Source organism: Canis aureus, chromosome 32 (genome assembly GCF_053574225.1).
Source record: "Canis aureus isolate CA01 chromosome 32, VMU_Caureus_v.1.0, whole genome shotgun sequence".
Taxonomy (NCBI): domain Eukaryota; kingdom Metazoa; phylum Chordata; class Mammalia; order Carnivora; family Canidae; genus Canis; species Canis aureus.
This window is the reverse complement of record NC_135642.1, coordinates 34,666,037-34,687,329: the sequence shown is the minus strand read 5'-3', so window position 1 is coordinate 34,687,329 and position 21,293 is coordinate 34,666,037. Positions and strand designations below refer to the sequence as shown.

Sequence of the window (21,293 nt, the reverse complement as noted above, 5' to 3'; positions counted from 1 at the left end):
GCATTGACTCCAGGGCCCAGAAATAGCAGGTGGGTATGTTATCTTGACTACCACTAAGGAAAGCTGCAGAGCACACGGAAATGCTGGACTGCCTCAAAGAAAGCTCTGAATCTAACACCTCCCAACCAAGTTTAGAAAATGAAGAAGCTGACTTCCCCTTTAACAGATTTCAAATGGAACAAAAAAGAGAAATATGATTTCCTCAGCTCATTCCTGAGAGGACAAATGGACCTGGGAGGAAAGACCCTGAGTGGACCATTACACCATCCTCGTGCCTTGACATGGCTCCTTTCCCCAAAACAAACAGGTGTCATGCCTAGGTGTCAATGGCTGCTGGGCATCTCTTCTCCTCTCTCTGACTTGTCCATCATTTGGTTTCTTTCCTCATCCGGCCACATGTGGTATAACTTGCCTAATATTTGCTACAAGTGCCTATTGTTCTGAGACCAGAAATTCCTTAAGGTTGACCAGTCCATAATCTCCGAGTGGCAAGATACGCTTTCATCCCTTAACTTCCTTTCAAATGTATTAACAGCCAAAAGCTCTGAGCCACTGCCACAACTGCTCTCACCTTGAAAAGGTGATATAAAAGCCAGGCTGTGCGTTCATGCAAGCATATTAAGGAAGATGGGATTTCAAGTAAAGCAGAAATGTCAATGTCCCATAACCCCAGTCACTGACTAAAGACATTCCAAGGAACTAGAACAAAGAGAGAGGAAGGGGAATCCCACCCCACAAGGAATCTGACCTACCCTCTCAGGCACAGCAGCATACCTGCTGACTACCGAGGAGAACAGAGCCAGAGGCAGATTCACAGAATCAAAGACTGTCAGAGCTACAAAGGCTTGAGGTATCATCTAGAAAGCCGTGTTTCTTAAACTGGCCTGTTTAAGTGTAGCATCAGAGAGCTGAAGAGTCTCATTAAGAAAATTTCTAATTTTTGTTTCAATTATAATAATCTTTAAAAAAAAAAAAGATGTGTATTCTGGATCATCTAAATGGCTACCTTATAATCAAGTACTGACACACAAGCTTAGCCAAGTATCACTTAAAGTGACCATATTTAATTCTTAACATGTTTTCTCAAACTAGGGTCCATGGCCCAGGAGGATCATTAGGACATATTCTCAGATGTCCCTAGGTCCTAAAGTTTGAGAAACACAGATTATAACCAAATATCTTCATGTTAAGTCCAGAGAAGTCCGTAAGTTGTCCAAGGATAGCAGAATTAGAGCTAGAAGACAGATCTCCTGATTTCCAGTCGGGGATTCCTTCTCACTCTATCTACTGCTTCTCCAAGAGGAAAGCAGGACTTCTAAGTCCTAATAAGTTTTTTGACTTTTCTAATCGTGTATTTCAAAACAATCTAGTTTACCCCAAGAGCAGCAGAGAGGTGAGCATCAATAGAAAGGGAATAAAACAAATAGATAAAAAGAAAAAGAAAAAGTAACCACCACCATGCCTCTTTAGCTGTGTAGAGAGCTGGGAGCATTTGCCCGGATACTGACCTTTGAAATGCAGCACATTTTCAGTGATGCTGATGGCAGGATTCTGTGAAAAGAGACCAAGGATGCGAGAAGGGCATTTTAATAGGAGAAAAATGAAATTAAAACCGGGGCTAACTCCCCACCATCCTTCCCCCTTAGGGACTCAGCCTCCTACCTGTGCCTCCCCCAGAAAATATATTTAGTTGTTTATGCACAGCTCAGTGCAGGGGTTTTCTATGTCTGTCTGTACCCATCTGAGATTGTAGGCATCTGTAAGAATAATGCTGAACTGCTCTAACTGTGCAGAATAATCAGATACTGACTCAGTCCATTCTGATCATGGCAAATGGTACAAGGTGCTATGGGAGGTATTTCCGGAGAGTACACAGATCTCAAAGACTCAGTCCCTGAGCTGTGGAGGCAGAAAATCTAATGGAACAGATGATGACTCATTTCCTGTAAGAAGATCCCAAATAGTATCAAGTAACATATGCTCAAGACCAAGAGAGTAGTAAAAAGCAGTTAGTGTTATAGGTGTTAACAAGAGCAAGCACAAGAATAGGATGGCTGAGGAAAGGTTCACCAGAAGTGAAACCTATACTGCACATGAAGAATAAATTCATTCCAGTAGGTGGAGAGAAGGGTTGACAATTACAGGGGATCCATTCAAAATGGAAACATGCTGTGCGCATCCCTCCCTCAGGCTCTGTGCTCTTAACCCCCATCCGAACCAACACTAGAAGAGATCAAAATTCTCCAAATTGTTCACTTATTCCCAGAAATTGCTACATGACTTTAATAGCATAACTTAAAGTGAAACTACTAAATTCTTTTTTTTATTTTTTTATTTTTTTTAATTCTTTTTTTAATGGATGAGAAATTACCTCCTACCTCCCAGCACAAATTAATAAGCAAGGAGCAGTATGTTGTTTCCAGTGCTGTAACTAATTCATTTATTTTTCTCCTGCAGGCTCAGCTCTCTGTGCTCCATCAGGCATTGAAGGAAACCAACAAGGCAGAAGGTTGGAAAGGGGGTATGCCAATGGGGAGAGGGAACCTACATGCTCTATTCACAGCCAAGAGTGTTAGGAAAAGGGAAAGAATGAAGGCTGGGGGCGGAGGGGCATTTGAGCCAAGCTTCATGTTGAGAACCTCCCCAGTGGGAGTACAGATCTCAAGCTGAGATGCTCACCCAAAGGAGCTTCAAATTCTAGATGATCTCTGTGGCAGGAAGGGGGAGTTAGGGAACCTCAGCAAAGAGGCTACACTTCCAGGGGCATGGTTCCTCAGTAAGGGAAACAGCGTTTTGATGTAAATATTCTCATTAAAGCTAAATAAAGTTCTAGAATGTCTTGGGGTTAAGTTTCCTACCCAGGTCACTTCTTGCCCATCTCAGTGTGTTTCCTATACTCTAAGTCACTTGGAAGGAAAAAGGAATGAAATTGAATCCGTATTGAAAAACTTCTGACAAACAAAAGTCCAGGACCAAATGGCTTCAACGGTAAACTCTACCAAACATTTAAAGAAGAGCTAATATCCATCTTTCTCAAACTATTTCAAAAAATTGAAGAGGAAGGAACATTTCCAAAGCTATTCCACGAGGCCACCATTACCCTGATACCAAAACCAGACAAAATACTACAAACACACACACACACACACACACACACAAACACACACACACATATCAGTATCTCTGATGAACCCAGAAGCAAAAATCTTCAACAAAATATTAGCAAACTGAGGACCTCCTGGTTGGCTCAGTCAGTTAAGCATCTGCCTTTGGCTCAGGTCATAATCTCAGCGGCCCGGGGTCTTAAGGTTCTGGGCTCAAGCCCTGCTTTGGGCTCCCTGCTCAGTGAGGAGTCTGTGTCTCCCTCTCCCTCTGCCCCTCCTGCACTTTCTCTCTCTCAAAAATAAATAAAATCCTTAAATAAAATTAGTGAACTGAATTCAACAATACATTAATAGAATCATATACCATGATCAAGTGACTTACTCCAGGGATGCAAAGATGGTCCAATATTAGACCAGCAAACAAATCAACATGATACACAACATTAACAAAATGAAGGATAAAGTCATATAATTATCTCAATAAAGAAGAAAAAGCATCTGACAAAATTTAATATCCAATGATAAGTACATAAAATTTATCATTATTTATGATAAAGCCTCTCAACAAAGTGGAATACACCTCTACATAATAAAGGTCATAGAGGGGCAGCCCTGGTGGCACAGCGGTTTAGCGCTGCCTGCAGCCCAGGGTGTGATCCTGGAGACCCAGGATCGAGTCCCACGTCGGGCTCCCTGCATGGAGCCTGCTTCTCCCTCTGCCTGTGTCTCTGCCTCTCTCTCTCTCTCTCTCTCTGAATAAATAAATAAATAAATCTTAAAAAAAAAAGTAAACTATAAAAAATTAAAAAAATAAAGGTCATAGAGGACAAACTCACAGCTAACATCATATATAATCAATGGTGAAAACCTGAAAGCTTTTCCTCTAGGATCAGGAAGATAAGGATGACCAACCTCCTCACTTTTATTTAATACAGTACTGTAAATCCTAGCCACAGCAATCAGGCAAAAAAACAAATACAAAAGGCATACAAATTGGTAAAAAAAAAAAAAAAAAGGTAAAATTACCATTATTTACAGATGACATGAAACTATATACAGAAAACCATAAAAATACCACCAAAAAACTACTAGAATCAATGAATTCCATAAAGTTGCAGGATACAAAATCAATACACAGATATGTGCTGTACTTCTATACACTAATAATGAATTACCAGAAAGAGAAATGAAGAAAACAACTTCATTTGCAATTGCATCAGAAAGAATAAAATAATCTAGGGAAAAAATTAACTACAGAAGTGAAAGACCTGTGCTCTGAAAACTAAGACATTGACAAAAGAAATTAAAGAGGATGCAAATAAATGGAAAGATATATTCCATGCTCATGGATTAGAAGAATTAATATTGGTAAAATGTCCACTACCCAAAGCAATCTCCAGATGAAATGCACTCCCTTCCAAAATACCAATGGCATTCTTCACAGAGCTAGAATAAATAATCTTAAAATTTGTACAGAGCAACAAAAAGACCCCAAACAGCCAAAGTAATTTTGAGAAAGAAGAACAAAGCTGGATATCATGCTCCCTGATTTCAAACTATAGGAATTACAAAGCTATATACATATATACATATATATACACACACACACATATATAGCATACTACAAAGCTATAGTAACCAAAATAGTATTAGTATAGTACTTGTACAAAGATAGACACATAAAAAAAATAGACACATAAATCTATGAAACAGAACAGAGAGCCCAGAAATAAAGCCACCCTTCCATGGTCAATTAATCTATGGCAAAGGAGGCAAGGATATGCAATGAGGAAAAGACAGTCTCTTCTATCAATGGTGTTGGAAAAACTGGGCAACTACAAGTAAAAGAATAAAATTGGATCACTTTCTCACACCATCTACAAAAATAAACTCAAAATAGATTATAGATTTAAAATTTCAATGTAAGACCTGAAACAATAAAACTCCTAAAAGAAAACATAGATAGTAAGATCCTGGACATTGGTCTTTGAAATATTTTGGCGGAAGGGGGGTACCTGGGTGGCGCAGCCAGTTGAGCATCCAACTCTTGGTTTAGTTCAGGTCATGATCTCAGGGTCCTGAATTTGAGCACTACACCAGGTTCCATGCTCAGCTCAGTAGGCTTCAGACTCTCTCTCTCCCTTTCCCTCTGCCCCTCCCCACTGCTTTCCTTGCATGCACTCTCTCTAAAACAAATCTTAAACAAAAAGAAAAAAATTGTTTTGGAGCTGTCTCTTCAGGCAAGGACAAAGAAGTAAAACAAACAAATAGGACTACCTCCAACTAAAAAGCTTTTGCACAGTGAAGGAAACCATTAACAAAACAAAAAGGCAATTCTTGAATGGGAAAAGACATTTGTAAGTGATCTTTACTATAAGAGATTAATATCCAAAATCTATCAAGAATTCATCTACAACTCAACATCAAAAAAATATCCAATTTAAAAATAGGCCCAGGATCTGAATAGACATTTTTCCAAAGAAGGCATACAGATGGCCAATGGACACATGAAAAGATGCTAAACATCACTAATCATCAGGGAAATGCAAATCAAAACCCTATCACCTTACACCTGTCAGAATGGCTATTATCCAAAAAAATCTCCCTCTCCACCCCCCTAAAAAAGCTTGGTGAGGATGTGGAGGAAAGGGAGCCCCATGTACTGTTGATGGGAATGCAAATTAGTGCAGCCACTATGGAAAACAGTGTGGAGGTTCCTCAAAAAATTAAAAGTAGAATTACCATATAATCCAGCGATTCTACTTCTGGGTATTTATCTCAAAGGAAATGAAAACACCAATTTGAAAAGATATATGTATCCCTACGTTCACAGCAGCATTATTTTTTATTTATTTATTTATAATGGCAAAAATACGTAAGCAAGAGATGAATGGGTAAAGAAGATGTGCCATATATACACAATGGAATACTAGCCACCAAAAAGAACACTATCTTGCCATTCATGACAATATGACTGGACCTAGAGGCTATTATGCTAAGTGAAGTAAGTCTTACAGAAAGAAACAAATACTGTATGATTTCACATATATGTGGAATCTAAAAAAAAAAAACAAAACAAAAATGCAAAACAGAAACACTCATAAATACAAAGAACAAACTGGTAGTTGCCAGAGAAGAGAGGGGTAAGGGAATAAGTGAAATAGGTAAAGGAGATTAAGAGGTACAAACTTCCAGTTATAAAATAAATAGAGGCACCAGGGTGGCTCAATCGGTTAAGCACCTGCCTTCGGCTCGGTCATGATCCCAGGGTCCTGGAATCAAGGCCCACATCAGGCTCCCTGCTCAAGGGGAGTCCGCTTCTCCCTCTCCCTCTGCCCCTTCCCCTGGCTTGTACACACTCGCATGCTTGCTCTCTCTCTAATAAACAGTCTTTAAAAAAAATAAAACTAAGTCATGGGAATATAAGGTAAAGGGAATCTAGTCAATAATATAATAACTCTATACAGTGACTGATGTAACAGACTTTCTGTGGTGATCATTTCATAATGTATATAGATGTCAAATCACTATGCTGTACACCTGACACTAATATGTCAGCTGCATTTTTTTTAAAAAAAAAGAATATAAATTTTCTGCCAACCTCTACTTTGGTTACATATTTCAAGTTTTGAATGTAGTATTTTCATTATTATTCAGTCTGACATATTTCCTAGTATTCATTATTGTTTCTCTCTTGACACATGGGTTACTGAGAAGTATTTAATTTCCAAACATATGAGATTTTCTAGTTATCTTGTTATTAACTTCCACTTGAACTGTACAGTGATCAGAGGGCATTCTCTGTATGATTTTAATCCTTTCAAATTTGTGGAGACCTACACTCGGAAACACTATAGAGTCAAACTGCATAAATGTTCTGAGTGAACTTAAATGTATGTTCTGGAATTTAGATACAGTGTTCTACTGGATTTACTGCTAACCATTCGTTCACATAATCTATATCTTTACTGGATTTTATCTTGTTATTCTATCAATTACTGAGCAATCACACTATTGTCAACTAGTCTGTTTCTCCTTCTCCTTCTATTATTTTATGTATTCTATTATTTTATGTATTTATGAGGCTGTTAGTTACATATAACTTTAATATTGTTCTACCTTCCTGATGAATTCAAACCTCTATCATTATGAAATGACCTTTCTATCTCTGAAAATACACTTTTGTCTAAAACTCTAATCTGATTATCAGCACAGCTCTGTCACCAGGATCTGCGTTTGCCACGCACTTAGGAGCTGGCCTCCACCAGTTGTGATCACTTTAAACTAAATTCATGGGCATTTTTAGATCTTCAAAACTGTGTACACTTGGGCTATATAATCTTATAATCTTTTAAGAGCCAACTAATGATTTTTAACTCCTCTGCTTAGTGCTAGGGCCTCTGGGGATAGGAGTTGGGATGGATTTCATCCCATTTTCATAATTTCTGACAGAATTACAGAGTTCAGTGGACTATCTGCTACCTAAGCCTTTAGACGTTTAGATCTTATTTAAATCATTAGTATTTAAGCCACCTGGGTGGCTCAGTCAGTTAAGCATCTGCGTTTGGCTCAGGTCATGGTCCCAGGGTCCTGGAATCGAGCTCTGAGCTGGGCTCCCTACTCAGTGGGGAGTTTGCTTCTCCTCTCCCCGTCTCTCTCCTGCCTTGTGCACATACTTGATATCTCTCACTTATTTTCTCTCTCAAATAAAATATGTAAATAAATAAATCATCAGTATTTAGTTTTGCACATGTATGTGATTAATATATGCACAAAGAAAGTTATAGAACAAGCATGAGGCTGCTATCTTTATAAGGTACTGTTTCCAAGATCAGCCCTTGGCAGGCATCGGAAAACCTGGCTTTCCTCCATCCCCTAACAGTTGGTTCACTGTGCCTACAGACAATGTGATTAATGGTGAACACCAACTTTCCTTCTGGGAGTCTAGAATTTGGGTACGTGAGTGCTAACTCTCTAATGGGCTTCCCTGGGCAGAAACATTACACATAAGTCACTGCAGTTTTCACCGCTGGAAAAAAAAAGCAACTCAAGTGTACACCCACAGGAAGGTTTGAGAGGATGAGACCAAGCCCTGTTGCATGGAATTTCGCTGCACTCCACCTGGAGTAAACTATACACTGAATCTCAAAGGTCTTTCTAGTGAATCACCAAATACACAGGCGGGTGCTGGGCATCCCTCCTAAAAAAGTGTCTCAACCCAATATTTTATTTTGAAAAAAATTTAATGCATTTAAAACACTGAGGAGAAAAACAGTATAATGAATACTCATGCCATTCATCAATCGATTATATTTATCATACTAGCTTTTTATACATGCGACTTTTCTCAACCATTTCACCAACTGCAGACATCATGACACTTTATCTCTGAACCTTTCAGCATGCTTCTTCTAAATACAAGGACGTTCTCTTACATAATGACCACAATTTTCTCACACCTAGAAACAAAAATTCTGTATCTTCCACTATAGTTTCTATTCAAACAATTGCCTGAGGGGATCCCTGGGTGGTGCAGCAGTTTGGCGCCTGCCTTTGGCCCAGGGCGATCCTGGAGACCCGGGATCGAATCCCACGTGGGGCTCCGGTGCATGGAGCCTGCTTCTCCCTCTGCCTGTGTCTCTGCCAATCTCTCTCTCTCTGTGTGTGACTATCTTAAATAAAAAAATTAAAAATTAAAAAAAAAAAACCACAAACAAAAACAATTGCCTGAAAAAATGTTTGTTTCAGTTACCTACTGTAATGCAGAACTTCACTGCTTAAAACTACCGTTTTATTATCTTAAACTAAGCTATGCATGGTGACTGAGCTTAGCTGGACAGTTATGCTCCATGTGATGTTGGCTAGCTCTGTAGTATATTGGGCTGGCACATCCAAGATGGGTCACTCCAATGGCTCAGAGTTGACGTTGGTTGTCATTTGAGAGTTTAGCTGGGACTGCTGACTGGAGTACCTGTATGTGTGACCTCTCTGTGTGATTTGGGTTTCTCACAGTTGGGCTGCTGAGTTCTGGGAGGAAATGTCTTAATAGAAAGTGTTCTAAGAGGGACACCTGGGTGGCTCAGTGGTTGACCTTCTGCCTTTGGCTCAGGTCGGGATCCCAGGGTCCTGGGATCGACTCCCACATCAGGCTCCCCATAGGGAGCCTGTTTCTCCCTCTGCCTATGTCTCTGCCTCTCTCTCTGTGTCTCTCATGAATAAATAAAATTAAAAAAAAGAAAAGAAAAAACAAAAAAGAAAGTGTTCTAAGAGAGAAGCACAAGCTGGCAGTCCTCTTAAAAAGGTTAGGACTGGAACTGGCCACAGCATCATTTTGCAGCATTCTATTAATTAAGTTGCCACAGGACCTGCCCAGATTCAAAGGAAGAGAAAATAGAGCCCAATTCACAATGGAGCTCTTGATGTGGCTACTTTTAAACCATTACTACATTTTTGCCTGAAAAATAAATAAATAAATAAATCCAATCAACGTTCATACATTCCATCTGACTGTTCTATCTTAACCTAACACAGACTTCTACTTTTACTATTTTTAATCCACACCAGTTACCTCAAAACATGTATCACGTTCTGGATTTGTCTGGACATCCCTTCATATTAATCATTTTTGACAAGAATATTTCATAGGTGACATGGGTATTTCTTTTTTCTTTCTTTCTTTTTTTTTTTTTTTTTGATAAGAGTACTTCTTAAGGCATCATAAGGAAGAGGCCTGTGCCATCAGATGGGTGATACTAACCTTGATCATTTAATTAAGAGATGGGGACCGCCAAAATCCTCTACTTCAAAGGTATTTTTTCTTTTGTAATTAGTAAGTGTCTAACAGTGTAACCTCCTACTCTCTACACTCTTTCCTTCAATAGAACTGTCATCCACTGGTAATCCTTGCCTGATTTGGAGGCCACACAACGATGATTTCCTAATTCAATCATTCTTTTTTTTTAAGATTTTATTTTTTTAAAGATTTTTTTTAAAGATTTTATTTATTTATTCATAGACACAGAGAGAGAGAGAGGCAGAGACACAGCCAGAGGGAGAAGCAGGCTCCACGCAGGGAGCCCAATGTGGGACTCGATCCTGGGTCTCCAGGATCGCACCCCAGGCTGCAGGCCGCGCCAAACCGCTGCGCCACCGGGGCTGCCCTAATTCAATCATTCTTTCTTCATTTTTTAGCTGGCATTCTTCTGTAAGGGTTTTCCCTTTCTCTCTCTTTTCCCTCTTTATTTTTTTATACTGCAATTTGTATTGAGATAATTATAAAGCCATGTGCAGTGATAAGAAGGAACACCAAGAGACCCCTAGCACTCTTTGCCCAATTTTTCCCCAATATCTTACATACCTGTAATATAGTATCACAGTCAGGATATGGACATTGATATGGCCCACTTACCTTATTTACAGTTTCCCAGTTTGACTTATATCCATTTGAGTGCACATGTGTAAGTATTATAGGATTTATTACAAGTGTAGGTTCATCCCTCCATCAAAGTCAAGATACTGAACGCTTCCAGATCCCTGGCACTGCTCTTTTGTAACTGCACCCACTTCCTGCCCCTTCCACTAAGCCTCCCTCAGCATCACCATCTTCCTTTCCTTTAAAGTATCACTATGGACTGATGGATCTTGGCTTTTAGTTCCCTTGGTCAAAATCCACTCTTATTCTTGTTGCTGTTCAAATGATCACAAATTTGGCCAGTGGAAATCCCTTCAGACCAGCTCCTATGTTATTCTGACATGACTTTGTAGCCTTTGAGTATATATTTTCTCTAGTACAGGCTTGGAATAATCAGCCATTTCTTCAAGGTCTTAATTCCTGGGGCACCTGGGTGGCTCAGTGGTTGAGCATCAGCCTTTGGCTCAGGTCATGACCCCAGGGTCCTGGGATTGAGTCCCTCATTGGTCTCTCGGAGGGGAGCCTACTTCTCCCTCTGCCTATGTCTTTGCCTCTCTCTGTGTCTCTCATGAATAAATAAATAAAATCCTTAAAAAAAATTTTACTCTTGAATCCACTCTGATCTAGCCTCTATCACTACCACTCCACTGAAACTGTTATTATTAAGATCAATAACCTCCATACTGGCAAATCCAATAGACATATAATCTCATCATACCTAACCCCTAAGCAGCACAGGACACAGGTGACTACACCCCACAGAAATGGCTTCCAGGACACACACTAAGGGCACCATCTGGATTTTATGGCTCATGTTATTCCTTTTCTATCCTTTGTTGTCCTTTCTCCTCTGCTCAACTTCTAAATGGTTGAGTAGCTTAGGATTCAACCCTGGGCTGCTTCCTATCTCCACCAGTTCTTATTTTTTAAAGATTTTATTTATTTACTTGGGAGAGGGAGGGAGAGTATGTGCACACAAGCAGCAGGAGAGGGAGAAGTAGGCTCCCCACTGAACAGGGAGCCCAACGGGACTCGATCCCAGGACCCTGACATCATGACCTGAGCCAAAGGCAATGTTTAACTGACAGAGCCACCCAGGCGCCCTGGCACCAGATTTTAACATCTATCAGTTTTCTGCCATATACTGGCATCTGAAAGGGCCAAATATTTTATATGGCCACAGAGAATTGCTTTTGTTTTATTTATGGACTAATTTTTAATTTGACTTCACCAGCAAGTACTTTCCACCTAGTGATTCTGCAGGAGCTGTTCCCTCTTCCCACGACATTCAGTCCTCATAATTTTGCAGTTTCTTCACATTTAGGTCTCTGCTCAAATGACACTTCCTCAAAAAGACCATCCCTGACAACCCAATCTGTGGCAGTTCTCATGACCCCTTCTCATATTTTTCTTGTTTTGCCTTCTCCTTAGCATTTGTTGTTATCTGGAACTATTCAATGAATTTGTTCACTTTGATTATAACTCTTCCACCACCACCACCACCAGCTTTAGCACATAAATTTCATTGAGAGGAGGGCCCTCCATCACCCATGCTCATGCCCAAGTCCTGGAGTCTGGAAGACTCCCAAACACACAATAAGCCTTTACATGTATTTGTTAAATAAATCCAGTGTAAAACTGTGAGGTTTCTTTCATTTAAAAAAAAAAAATCTGGGCAGCCCCAGTGGCTCAGCAGTTTAGTGCCGCCTTCAGCCCAGGGTCTGATCCCAGAGACCCGAGATGGAATCCCATGTCAGGCTCCCTGTATGGAGCCTGCTTCTCCCTGTGTCTGTGCCTCTCTCTCTCTTCAGGCATCATAAGGATGCCTTTCTCTTTCTCTCTCTCTCTCTCTCTGTCTCTCATGAATAAATAAATAAAATCTTAAAAAAAAAAAAAAAAAAAGCTGGTTTCCCAGCTTCTCTTTCACCAATTAGGAAAATCAGATGCCAACCTCAGATCTGCATTCTTACATGACAATAGCTCCTCCCTTAAGATGAACCCTATCCTCCTAATTAACCACACTCCCCACCCAGCTCACTTCACAAACATTTACTGGGCACTCAGATATGCCAGGTATCGTTCAAAACATTCCACATAATTAGATCACACACACGAAGACACAAAGCACTAAAAAAATAGTACTATTGTTATAACGATTTTACAAATGGGAAACTGAGGCTTACAGAGGTTATATGACTGGCCCGAGATTACAAAGTCAGCAAGTGGCAAAACCGAGATTCAAATCAAGGCTCAAACACATTTGGGCTCCTCATCACTACACTACACTACTACACTGTACTACACTACACTACCACTATTTTGGGCATTTGAGTTGGTAACCTCTGATCTATACTCTACCTGGGCAAGCTCATCCTGTCTCAGGAATTTAAATTCTACAACTTATTACCTGACAATTCCAAATTTTGCTACGTTTCATCAATTCTAAAATGCACATTTTTTTACATTTAATATCTCTAAAATCAGCATATACAATTGATAGCAGCGCCTTACAAGTGCTTTGGCAAAGTGGCAGCCGTAACATGGCTGTCAGGGCCTGACGTGTGTGAACTTGGCTATTATTTCAGATGGCATGACTAGACAGTTGCAACTATTTTTCAGTCTTAAAACACTTGAAGGCTGTCTGAGGAAGGAGTATGAGTCCTGGTTCTCATCTGGAAGTATTCTGTTGACATCGTCTGGTCAGATCAAGAAAGTGCCATCATCAAAACTTATAAATAGGTCATGATGACTTGAAAAAAAAAATGGCAGAGATAACAGTAAGGCAATCTTCCAAAAATGCTGCATTACTAGTTCTCTTAATGGTATGGAGGATGATACTATGTGGGAAAACATAGACCATGACATCTCTGAGTAGAAAAGCGATTCAGAAGAGTAGACTCTAAAATATGAAGATGGTTTAGGAAAAATTTCACCAATTTATTTTGCTTAAATTTATGTGTACAGAAGAATGAACTATATATAGAAAGATATTTATGATTTTTAAAACTGTTTTTAAGCAAGAAAATAGGCAGTCCTGATGTCTGAAACTGATCTAACATTCACAGCTAGATCTGAAAATTATTACAAACTGGTCTAAAACTCACAGCAAAGCCATTTTGCTCTCCTATTGAACATAAACAATCTCAAAGAATAGCAAACCAACTCAGGTTACTCAGACCATGATAAAATGACACAACATAAGGTCAACTCATAATTTTGTCTAAGAACAAGTCATTCACTGGGCCATCCACAAAATATCCAATCACAGAATTGTCTCCACAGTCTAATAGCATCCCATTAAAATGAATCCCTACTTCCTTAGGCCCTTTCCCAATCATCCAACCAAAGCCCAAATCCTATAACCACTTATTTCTAAAACCCTCTTATTGACATCTCACAGTTCCCAAAATGTGTTCTCCCTCATTGAAACAAGCAATAAACCCACTGTTAAAACAAGGTGTTTCTCAAAATAAAGGCACATGGGACAAGGGAGGGGAAAATAAAACAAGATGAAATGAGAGAGGGAGGGATCCCTGGGTGGCGCAGCGGTTTGGCGCCTGCCTTTGGCCCAGGGCGCGATCCTGGAGACCCGGGATCGAATCCCACGTCGGGCTCCCGGTGCATGGAGCCTGCTTCTCCCTCTGCCTGTGTCTCTGCCTCTCTCTCTCTCTCTCTCTCACTGTGTGCCTATCATAAATAAATTAAAAAAAAAAAAAAAAAAAGAAATGAGAGAGGGAGACAAACCATAAGAGACTTAATCATAGGAAACAAACTGAGGGTTGTGAGAGGGGGATTGGGATAACTGGGTGACAGGCATTAAGAGGGGCATGTGATATAATGAGCACTGGATGTTATATACAACTGATGGATCACTGACCTCTACCTCTGAAAGTGATAATACACTAAATGTTAATTAGCTGAATTTAAATAAATAAAATTAAATTTAAAAACAAGATGTTTCTGGTGGTCTTTGGTGGGGTTGGGGGGAGAATTGTATAAAAATGTCCTATTGCTGAACAATCTCACCAACAATTGGTAATGTTGGATTTTTCATTTGTCCCAATCTAATGTAAAAAAAATTACCATTTTCTAACAAATACTATCCCTTTAATTTACATATCCCTTATTACAATTGAGATCAAGTATCTTTTCAGGGTTATTGGCCATTCTTATTTCCTTTTACTCTGAATTGCTTATATTTTCTGCCCCTTTTTCTAATGGGTAATACCTCTTTTTCTTATTGATCTGTAAGTGGTTCTTTATATATTTCAGATGCTAGTCATCTGTCAGGGATAGCTGTAGATATCTTCTTCCAACTTGCCTTACATTTGTTAATCTTTAAGATTTATGTTTTGAGTGTCTTGTTTAATACATTCTTCCCTGTTGCAATACCATAAAGATAGTCTCCCCTATTTTCTTTTAGTTTTGCCTTATGCATTCAGGTCATTAACCATCTGGAATTGACTTTTGTGTATGACATGAGGGAAGATCTTATTTTATCTTTTTGCTATTTGGATTACCAACCATCCCCAAACAACCTCATGAATGGTTGATCCTTTCTCCTATTAATATGCAAAGCCACCTCTGCTATACAATATGTTTTGATATATGGAAAACTCTGCTAATAGACTCTACCCTTTTCTACTGCTCTTTGTGTTTCTCTCTCTCACCTAAAGTTTAATATTATAATAGTAATCCTTTCACTTAAATAGCAAACTAGATGGGCAGCCCGGGTGGCTCAGGAGTTTAGCGCTGCCTTCAGCTCAAGGCCTGATCCTGGAGACCCGGGATCAAGTCCCATGTCGGGCTCCCTGCATGGAGCCTGCTTCTCCCTCTGCCTGTGTCTCTGCCTCTGTGTGTGTGTGTGTGTGTGTGTGTCTCTCTCTCTCATGAATAAATAAATAAAATCTTAAACAATAAAAAAGAATAGCAAACTAGAATTTACAAAGCACTTTCAAATCCATTATCCATTCAGACCTCAAAACAATCCTGTAAATTAGGTGTATTCACATTTATTCAGATGAAGACACTGAGGCACATAAGATTACGTGAATCATCCATAGCCACCAGATGGGAGGTAGAAGCACAAGAACCCAATCTCATGTCTTTGGTTACCTCTCTTTCTATCAGACTGTCCACCAAGTAAGGACAAGGACAGTATCTGTCAAACAGCTCCCAAACAAAGGTATGCACTTTGTCTATATACAACTAAAATCTACAAACCAAAACCTTGATAAACGAACAGCTATGGTTGTTGGCACAAACTTGTCTATTACGCTTATCTTGAAAATAAACTCTATTTGAAAATAACCTTGCCCTAGCCCACTGGACTCCAGCTGGCATCTTTGTTATTGCTTACCTCAAACACAGACAATGCTGCCACTGGAAGTCTTTACTGTACACCATTCCTCCCTCACATCAGTAGTGGTTTCTCAGCAGGCACTAGCCCTGTACCTCCAAGGACAGAATAAAGATGTGAAACCTGGACAGTTCTCTGTGTCTCAGAAAGGGAAGGGAACAAAGCTGATGCCCTCAAACTGCAATTCGACAGTAAATGTCAGTCACATACAAGGTGTGGGAAACGCCAAGAAACAGGGAGCAACAGAGAGCTGTCCAACAACCCAGCAGCCAGTTTAATGAGATAGGAGTAGGAGCTCCACAAACGGTTTTCATTGAATAAGTGAATTGCTCAATCCAGAGCCTGAATTACCAGTTCCACAGCCCTAGATGGAGCAATTAAGTGAGATTTTTTTTTTTTTTTTTTAAAGAGCAGGCTTCACATTCAGGGGTGGCCTGTCACTCACAACTCGGCCATGTTATTCTCCTATTGAACGTAATGTCACAGAATACCAACCTTGGACAAGGTTATTCTGAAACCTTGATGAAATGAGACATAGGTCATTTCATAATTTTGCATAAGCACAGACAAAAATGTGGCCACTATGCCACCCCCAAAATAGCAGGCAATACTTCTCTCTTGGCCAAAATGAGACTGCTACTTCTCTACCAATTACTTTTATTCTTTTACTAGTCTCTCCTCCTTACAGATAAGATTTATTCTGATAACCAACCACAGAATTGCCTCTGTTTTCTGACAGCATCCAAATCCTATAATCAGTTCTAACTCCCTTAATGAGACAGCATTGTCCCCCATGAGCTATGCTCTCCATTGTTGAAATGTGTAATAAACCCAACTTTTTAACCAGAGGTGTTTCCCTGGCAGTCTTTGGCTGTCGTGCATTGACATGGTATAAGTCAGACAACCTAAGAGTCTATGCCCTTCTCTTTCTAGAAAGTTCTTCTAATCTCAGATTGACAAGAAAACTTCATCTCATTCCTGGAAGCCATCTCTAACTAAACATAAGAGAGGTAACAAATTCCTTTAACACCAGAGACCTGGTTCAAATTTAACTCCAATTCAACCATAAACATATGCCTACACAAAACTTTTTGCCTGTATGGTTCTTCTAGATAGTATGCTCTTCGAAAGCCAAGGCTGTCTGACTCATCTCTGTAAATCTCTAGTACCTCACACATGGTAGATTTCTTTTATGAGTGGTATTAACACATTGCTTGGGGGGGAGGGGAGGCATTTTTTCCCAGAAATAAAAGGATTTCTCTCTCCAAAAGAAACTTCCATTTTTTTCCTCCACCTTTTCATTTCTTTAACCATAATACATTACAAATGTATGCCTTTCATATTTCTAAATATACCAAATATGATTAACACATATTCATCTTTCTTAACTAAGAGGTTTAGCTCTCTCAAGGCAAACATAAATATGATGCATTCTTTCACTTGTCCAACTAATTTCTATTTCTTCTGACCACCACCACCATCCTAGTCCCCTAAAAACACCTTTAGTGTTTGCGACTTTGAAAAGTATCCCAGAATAGTACATCCTTAATTACATGATGACACCTAGAGAGGGTAGGGCCTGAGTTTAATTGGTCTACATAATGCTTGACTAAATTACTTTTTAAAAAGAGACTGTCATAACACATGTTCCTCACTTACTGAAAACCCTCTCCAGATGGAGACTTTGATCCCCATCAATAATGATTGTTTGTTTCCTTCTTTACTGCAACACCCTGGAGCAGAGTAGAGGGAGACAGTACAGAACATTTACTCATCTTCTGACGCAAAAATATAATCCAGTTTGGTTTAACACATTAAATGACACACCATGCAATGCCACATCCTATTTAAAGGCATTATGGCCAGGACTGTCTTTATCCTTCAGCGGGAAAACAGGTTTAAATTTCAGAAACAGAGATTCAATTCAACAAAATCAAATCCACACTTCAAAGAGCACCTACACTTTGCAAGAAATATGCCAGACGGGGACAGATAGAAACATAAACAACTGACTCAGGGGGCAGAGAAAGTTACATGGAGTGAAGGAGGTTACAAATCGCCATAGGTGTCCTGGAGAAGTAGGGAGTCAGGATGACTGGAGAAAGAACATTCGAGATAAAAACTCCAGTTTCTCAAAACCTGGAATCCTGAATGGTTTGGACAGAGGCAGGGCGTACACAGGTCCTGGTATCTCCAACCATTTAGGAGGCATCGGCTTGTTCACACAGGGGGCTAAGGAAATCAAACATAAATGCTCGATGTAACTTAATTTTTAAGTTCTCTATGCAACTCCGCAAGCCTGAGCTCCCAACCCTTCAAAACGGGGGGAGGGGGGTGGAAGGAATCCACTTTCTCTGGGTCTTGTGGATTTTAAAATTAAAATTAATAAGAATGATTTCCATCACTGAACGGTTGGAAGGTGGGTGTGGCCCCTCCGGGTGGGGGCGGGGGGCAGAGGCGGGCCTTGCGAACGTCGGACCGGCCCGGCGGGACCTCGCTGGCCAGCGCGGGACGTCCAGCCACCACCCTGCAAGCCGCTGTCGTTCTGCACCCCGGGCCCAAAGAGCTCTTCCCACGACCCGAAGGGCCTCGGCACACCCGAACCTCGACGGCCAGGCCTCCGGGGCCGAGAGCGGGTTCCATCAGGCCGCAGACTGCGAACAAAGAGAAGGCCCGGGGCAGTCTCCGAGGGCCGCGAAGGGCTCACGCAGCCTCCGAAGGCACCTGCAGCCCTCAGGGGGTCGCGCCCCAGGCCCCAGGTGTGCGGGTGTTCCTCGACGAGGGCCAGCCTGTGCCTGGGCCTGGACGCCCAAAGTGCACGGGGGCGCCGAACCCGCTGGCGCACTGCAGGCTCTCCCGCGCGCTCCGGGACAAAGGGGATGGGGGAGATCGGCGGGTCCCAGGATGCGGGCCCGCGTTCGTCCCGCCGTCCGCACCGGCCTTTACCTGCACGTCACTCAGCTCCACGCGCAGATACAGCTCGCGGTGTCGCTGCGCCCAGTAGACGTGCGGCGTCAGCACCTGATTCTCCATGGCCACACTGCCCGGGGCGCGGGGAGACGGTCGCGGCGCCTCGCTGCCTGCCTCGGGGAGTGAGCGACTGGAGCCGGCCGAACGCAGGCCACAAACCCCCGCGCTCTTGAGCGCCGGCAGCCGGCAACCTCGAGACACCCCACGCTCCGGGGCCGCGCTTGCGCAGTGAAGATTGGGGGCGGGGGCGGGGGCGGCGCGGGCTCCCGCGGGAGGGGGCGGGGCCGGGCCGCGCAGAGGCGGGAGGGGGCGGGGCCTGCGCCCGTGACGCCGCAGCTTGAGGAGGCCGCCGGGGAAGTCGGGAATCAGCAGGTGCATGCGGGGCGCTTTGCCCTCCTCCCCGGCGCGATGCTTTAAGACAGGCTTAAAAAGGAAAAACGAGGGATGCCTGGGTGGCTCAGCGGTTAAGCGCCTGCCTTTGGCCCAGGGCGTGATCCTTGGGGCTCCCCTGCTTCTCCCTGTTACGTCTCTGCCCCTCTCTGTGTCTCTAATTAATCAATAAATTCATTAGAAAAATGATGGAGGCATGAAGGACTGATCAGCGTGGGACTGGTGTATCTGGAAGGTCCCTCCCATTCTATCACCTACTAATTCAATGTTTATTGAGTGTCTACTAATTGCGCTGGGCTTCAAAGCTAAACCCTGGAGCGACAGCAGCAAGAGACAGTCCCTGCTGCCCTGGAACCCTGCAATTGCAAACATAATAAGGACGATGATGGTTATAGGGGAAGCGCTGTGGAAAGAGGATGGAAGGGTGTTCTAAAGAGGGGAGATCTCATAAGCCTAAAGGCTAGAGAGATTTTTAGCATGAACCCACAGAACTTTTTTTTTTTTTATTCTATTTATTTATTCATCAGAGACACAGACTCAGAGAGGCAGAGACACAGGCAGAGGGAGAAGCAGGCTCCATGCAGGGAGCCTGATGCGGGACTGGATTCCAGGACTCCAGGATCACGCCCTGGGCTGAAGGCAGGCGCTAAACCGCTGAGCCACCCAGGGATCCCCCGAGCCCATAGAACTTTATGCGTGATGGAAATGTTCCATTCTGCACCGCTCGGTATGGTAGCCACTAGCCACACAAGGCTTTTGAGTCCTCGAAATGTGGCTAGTGAGAGCGAGCAATTGAATTTTCTGTTTTATTTACTTCTAATTCATTTAAACAGTGACATACTAGCCACTATCCTATTGGACAGAGCAGGAGACTTGTCTCTCTTAAAATAGGAAACCCAAAGTAGATACAACACTAATTAATGTCTCCTTTAAGCTATCCTCGTCTGTATCCACTTTCATTTTTGGGTCTGCTACGGTGAAGAATTTAATAGGAAGCAGCATTACTGTGAAAACCAGAAGTCTGGGACAGAAGTGAAACTTATAATTCAGTTCCGTCAGCCCCCTTTTGTTTAGCAAAAGTGCTGAGCACAGGGATCCAGAGATGAAGAGAAATGTTGTGTGCTCTCCGGAAACATTTAATTCAGGGGGTGGAGAGTATAAAATATGGGAGCTTGTATATGGTGAATGCACTGAGCTTACAAAGGCAGGAAAGTGGGAACTGAGGGTTTTGGAAACTATGGGTGGACATATGAGAGGAAATCCTTGAGACCTGGACAATGAAATGTGAGGAGGGATTTGATAGAGGAAGAAGCAGAGGTAGAATAGTGGAAGCCCTGGGAGCAGGAGTCCAAAGGTGAAGAGATATGGAAGGTTCTGTGTGCTGGGGGTTAAGGGCATGGAGAACAGAAGTCACCCTGAATCTAGAAAGGCAGATAAAGAGTGAATTAGGAAAGTCTTTGTTTGCTTCAGTGAGGTGTTTGTCCTGTATCCCACAGACACATAGAGCCCGGGGAAGTTTGTTAAACTGGCAATTAGCCAAATCAAATATGTGCTTGGCAGGACCACCTTTCAGTGAGGAGGAATTGATAATAGGCAAACCAGTTAGAGGTGATGCAATCTGCTGGTTATGGGATAACGAAAACAGTAAACCTGATAGCCTTGAATTTTAAAAATAGAATATTTTTGAAATGCTAGAAGTGTTTTTATTGCATTGCCTTTAATACAATGCAGATCCAATATAAGGGACTTTAATAATTGAGGTATACAGGAAATGAGCGAATTTTAAATGTTTAAGCTGAATTTTTACTTACATTTATACCTGTGTAATTAATTACCATCTAGAGAAATCTGGAACATTTCCAGAATCCCAAGGGTTCTCTCCTATCAGTATACCTTTGCTTTCCCTCCCTCCCTCCAAAATTTCTATTCTGACTTCTATTACCATAAAGTAGATTTTGTCTGTTCTTGAATTTCATATAAATGGAATGGTTTTTGTCTCTGCAGTGTTGTATTTCGTTGTATAAATACACCATAAATTATTTATCTATTCTCTTGATGA

General features: G+C 41.5%; 1 protein-coding gene across 2 annotated transcripts in view; it reads right to left on the bottom strand.

The window, feature by feature from the left end:
• Window positions 1-19,078, bottom strand: part of HACD3 (3-hydroxyacyl-CoA dehydratase 3) — a 40,185-nt gene extending 21,107 nt beyond the window's left edge. The window contains exons 1-2 of one of the 2 annotated variants that reach the window (XM_077881534.1): window positions 18,821-19,078; window positions 1,509-1,551 (exon numbers count right to left, since the gene is read on the bottom strand). In XM_077881534.1, the coding sequence (XP_077737660.1) occupies window positions 1,509-1,551; window positions 18,821-18,907 (130 nt within the window). In that variant the 5' untranslated portion in view covers window positions 18,908-19,078. The remainder of the gene's footprint in view (window positions 1-1,508; window positions 1,552-18,820) is intronic. The other variant, XM_077881533.1, reaches the window with a different exon arrangement.
• Window positions 19,079-21,293: the final 2,215 nt, after the last annotated feature.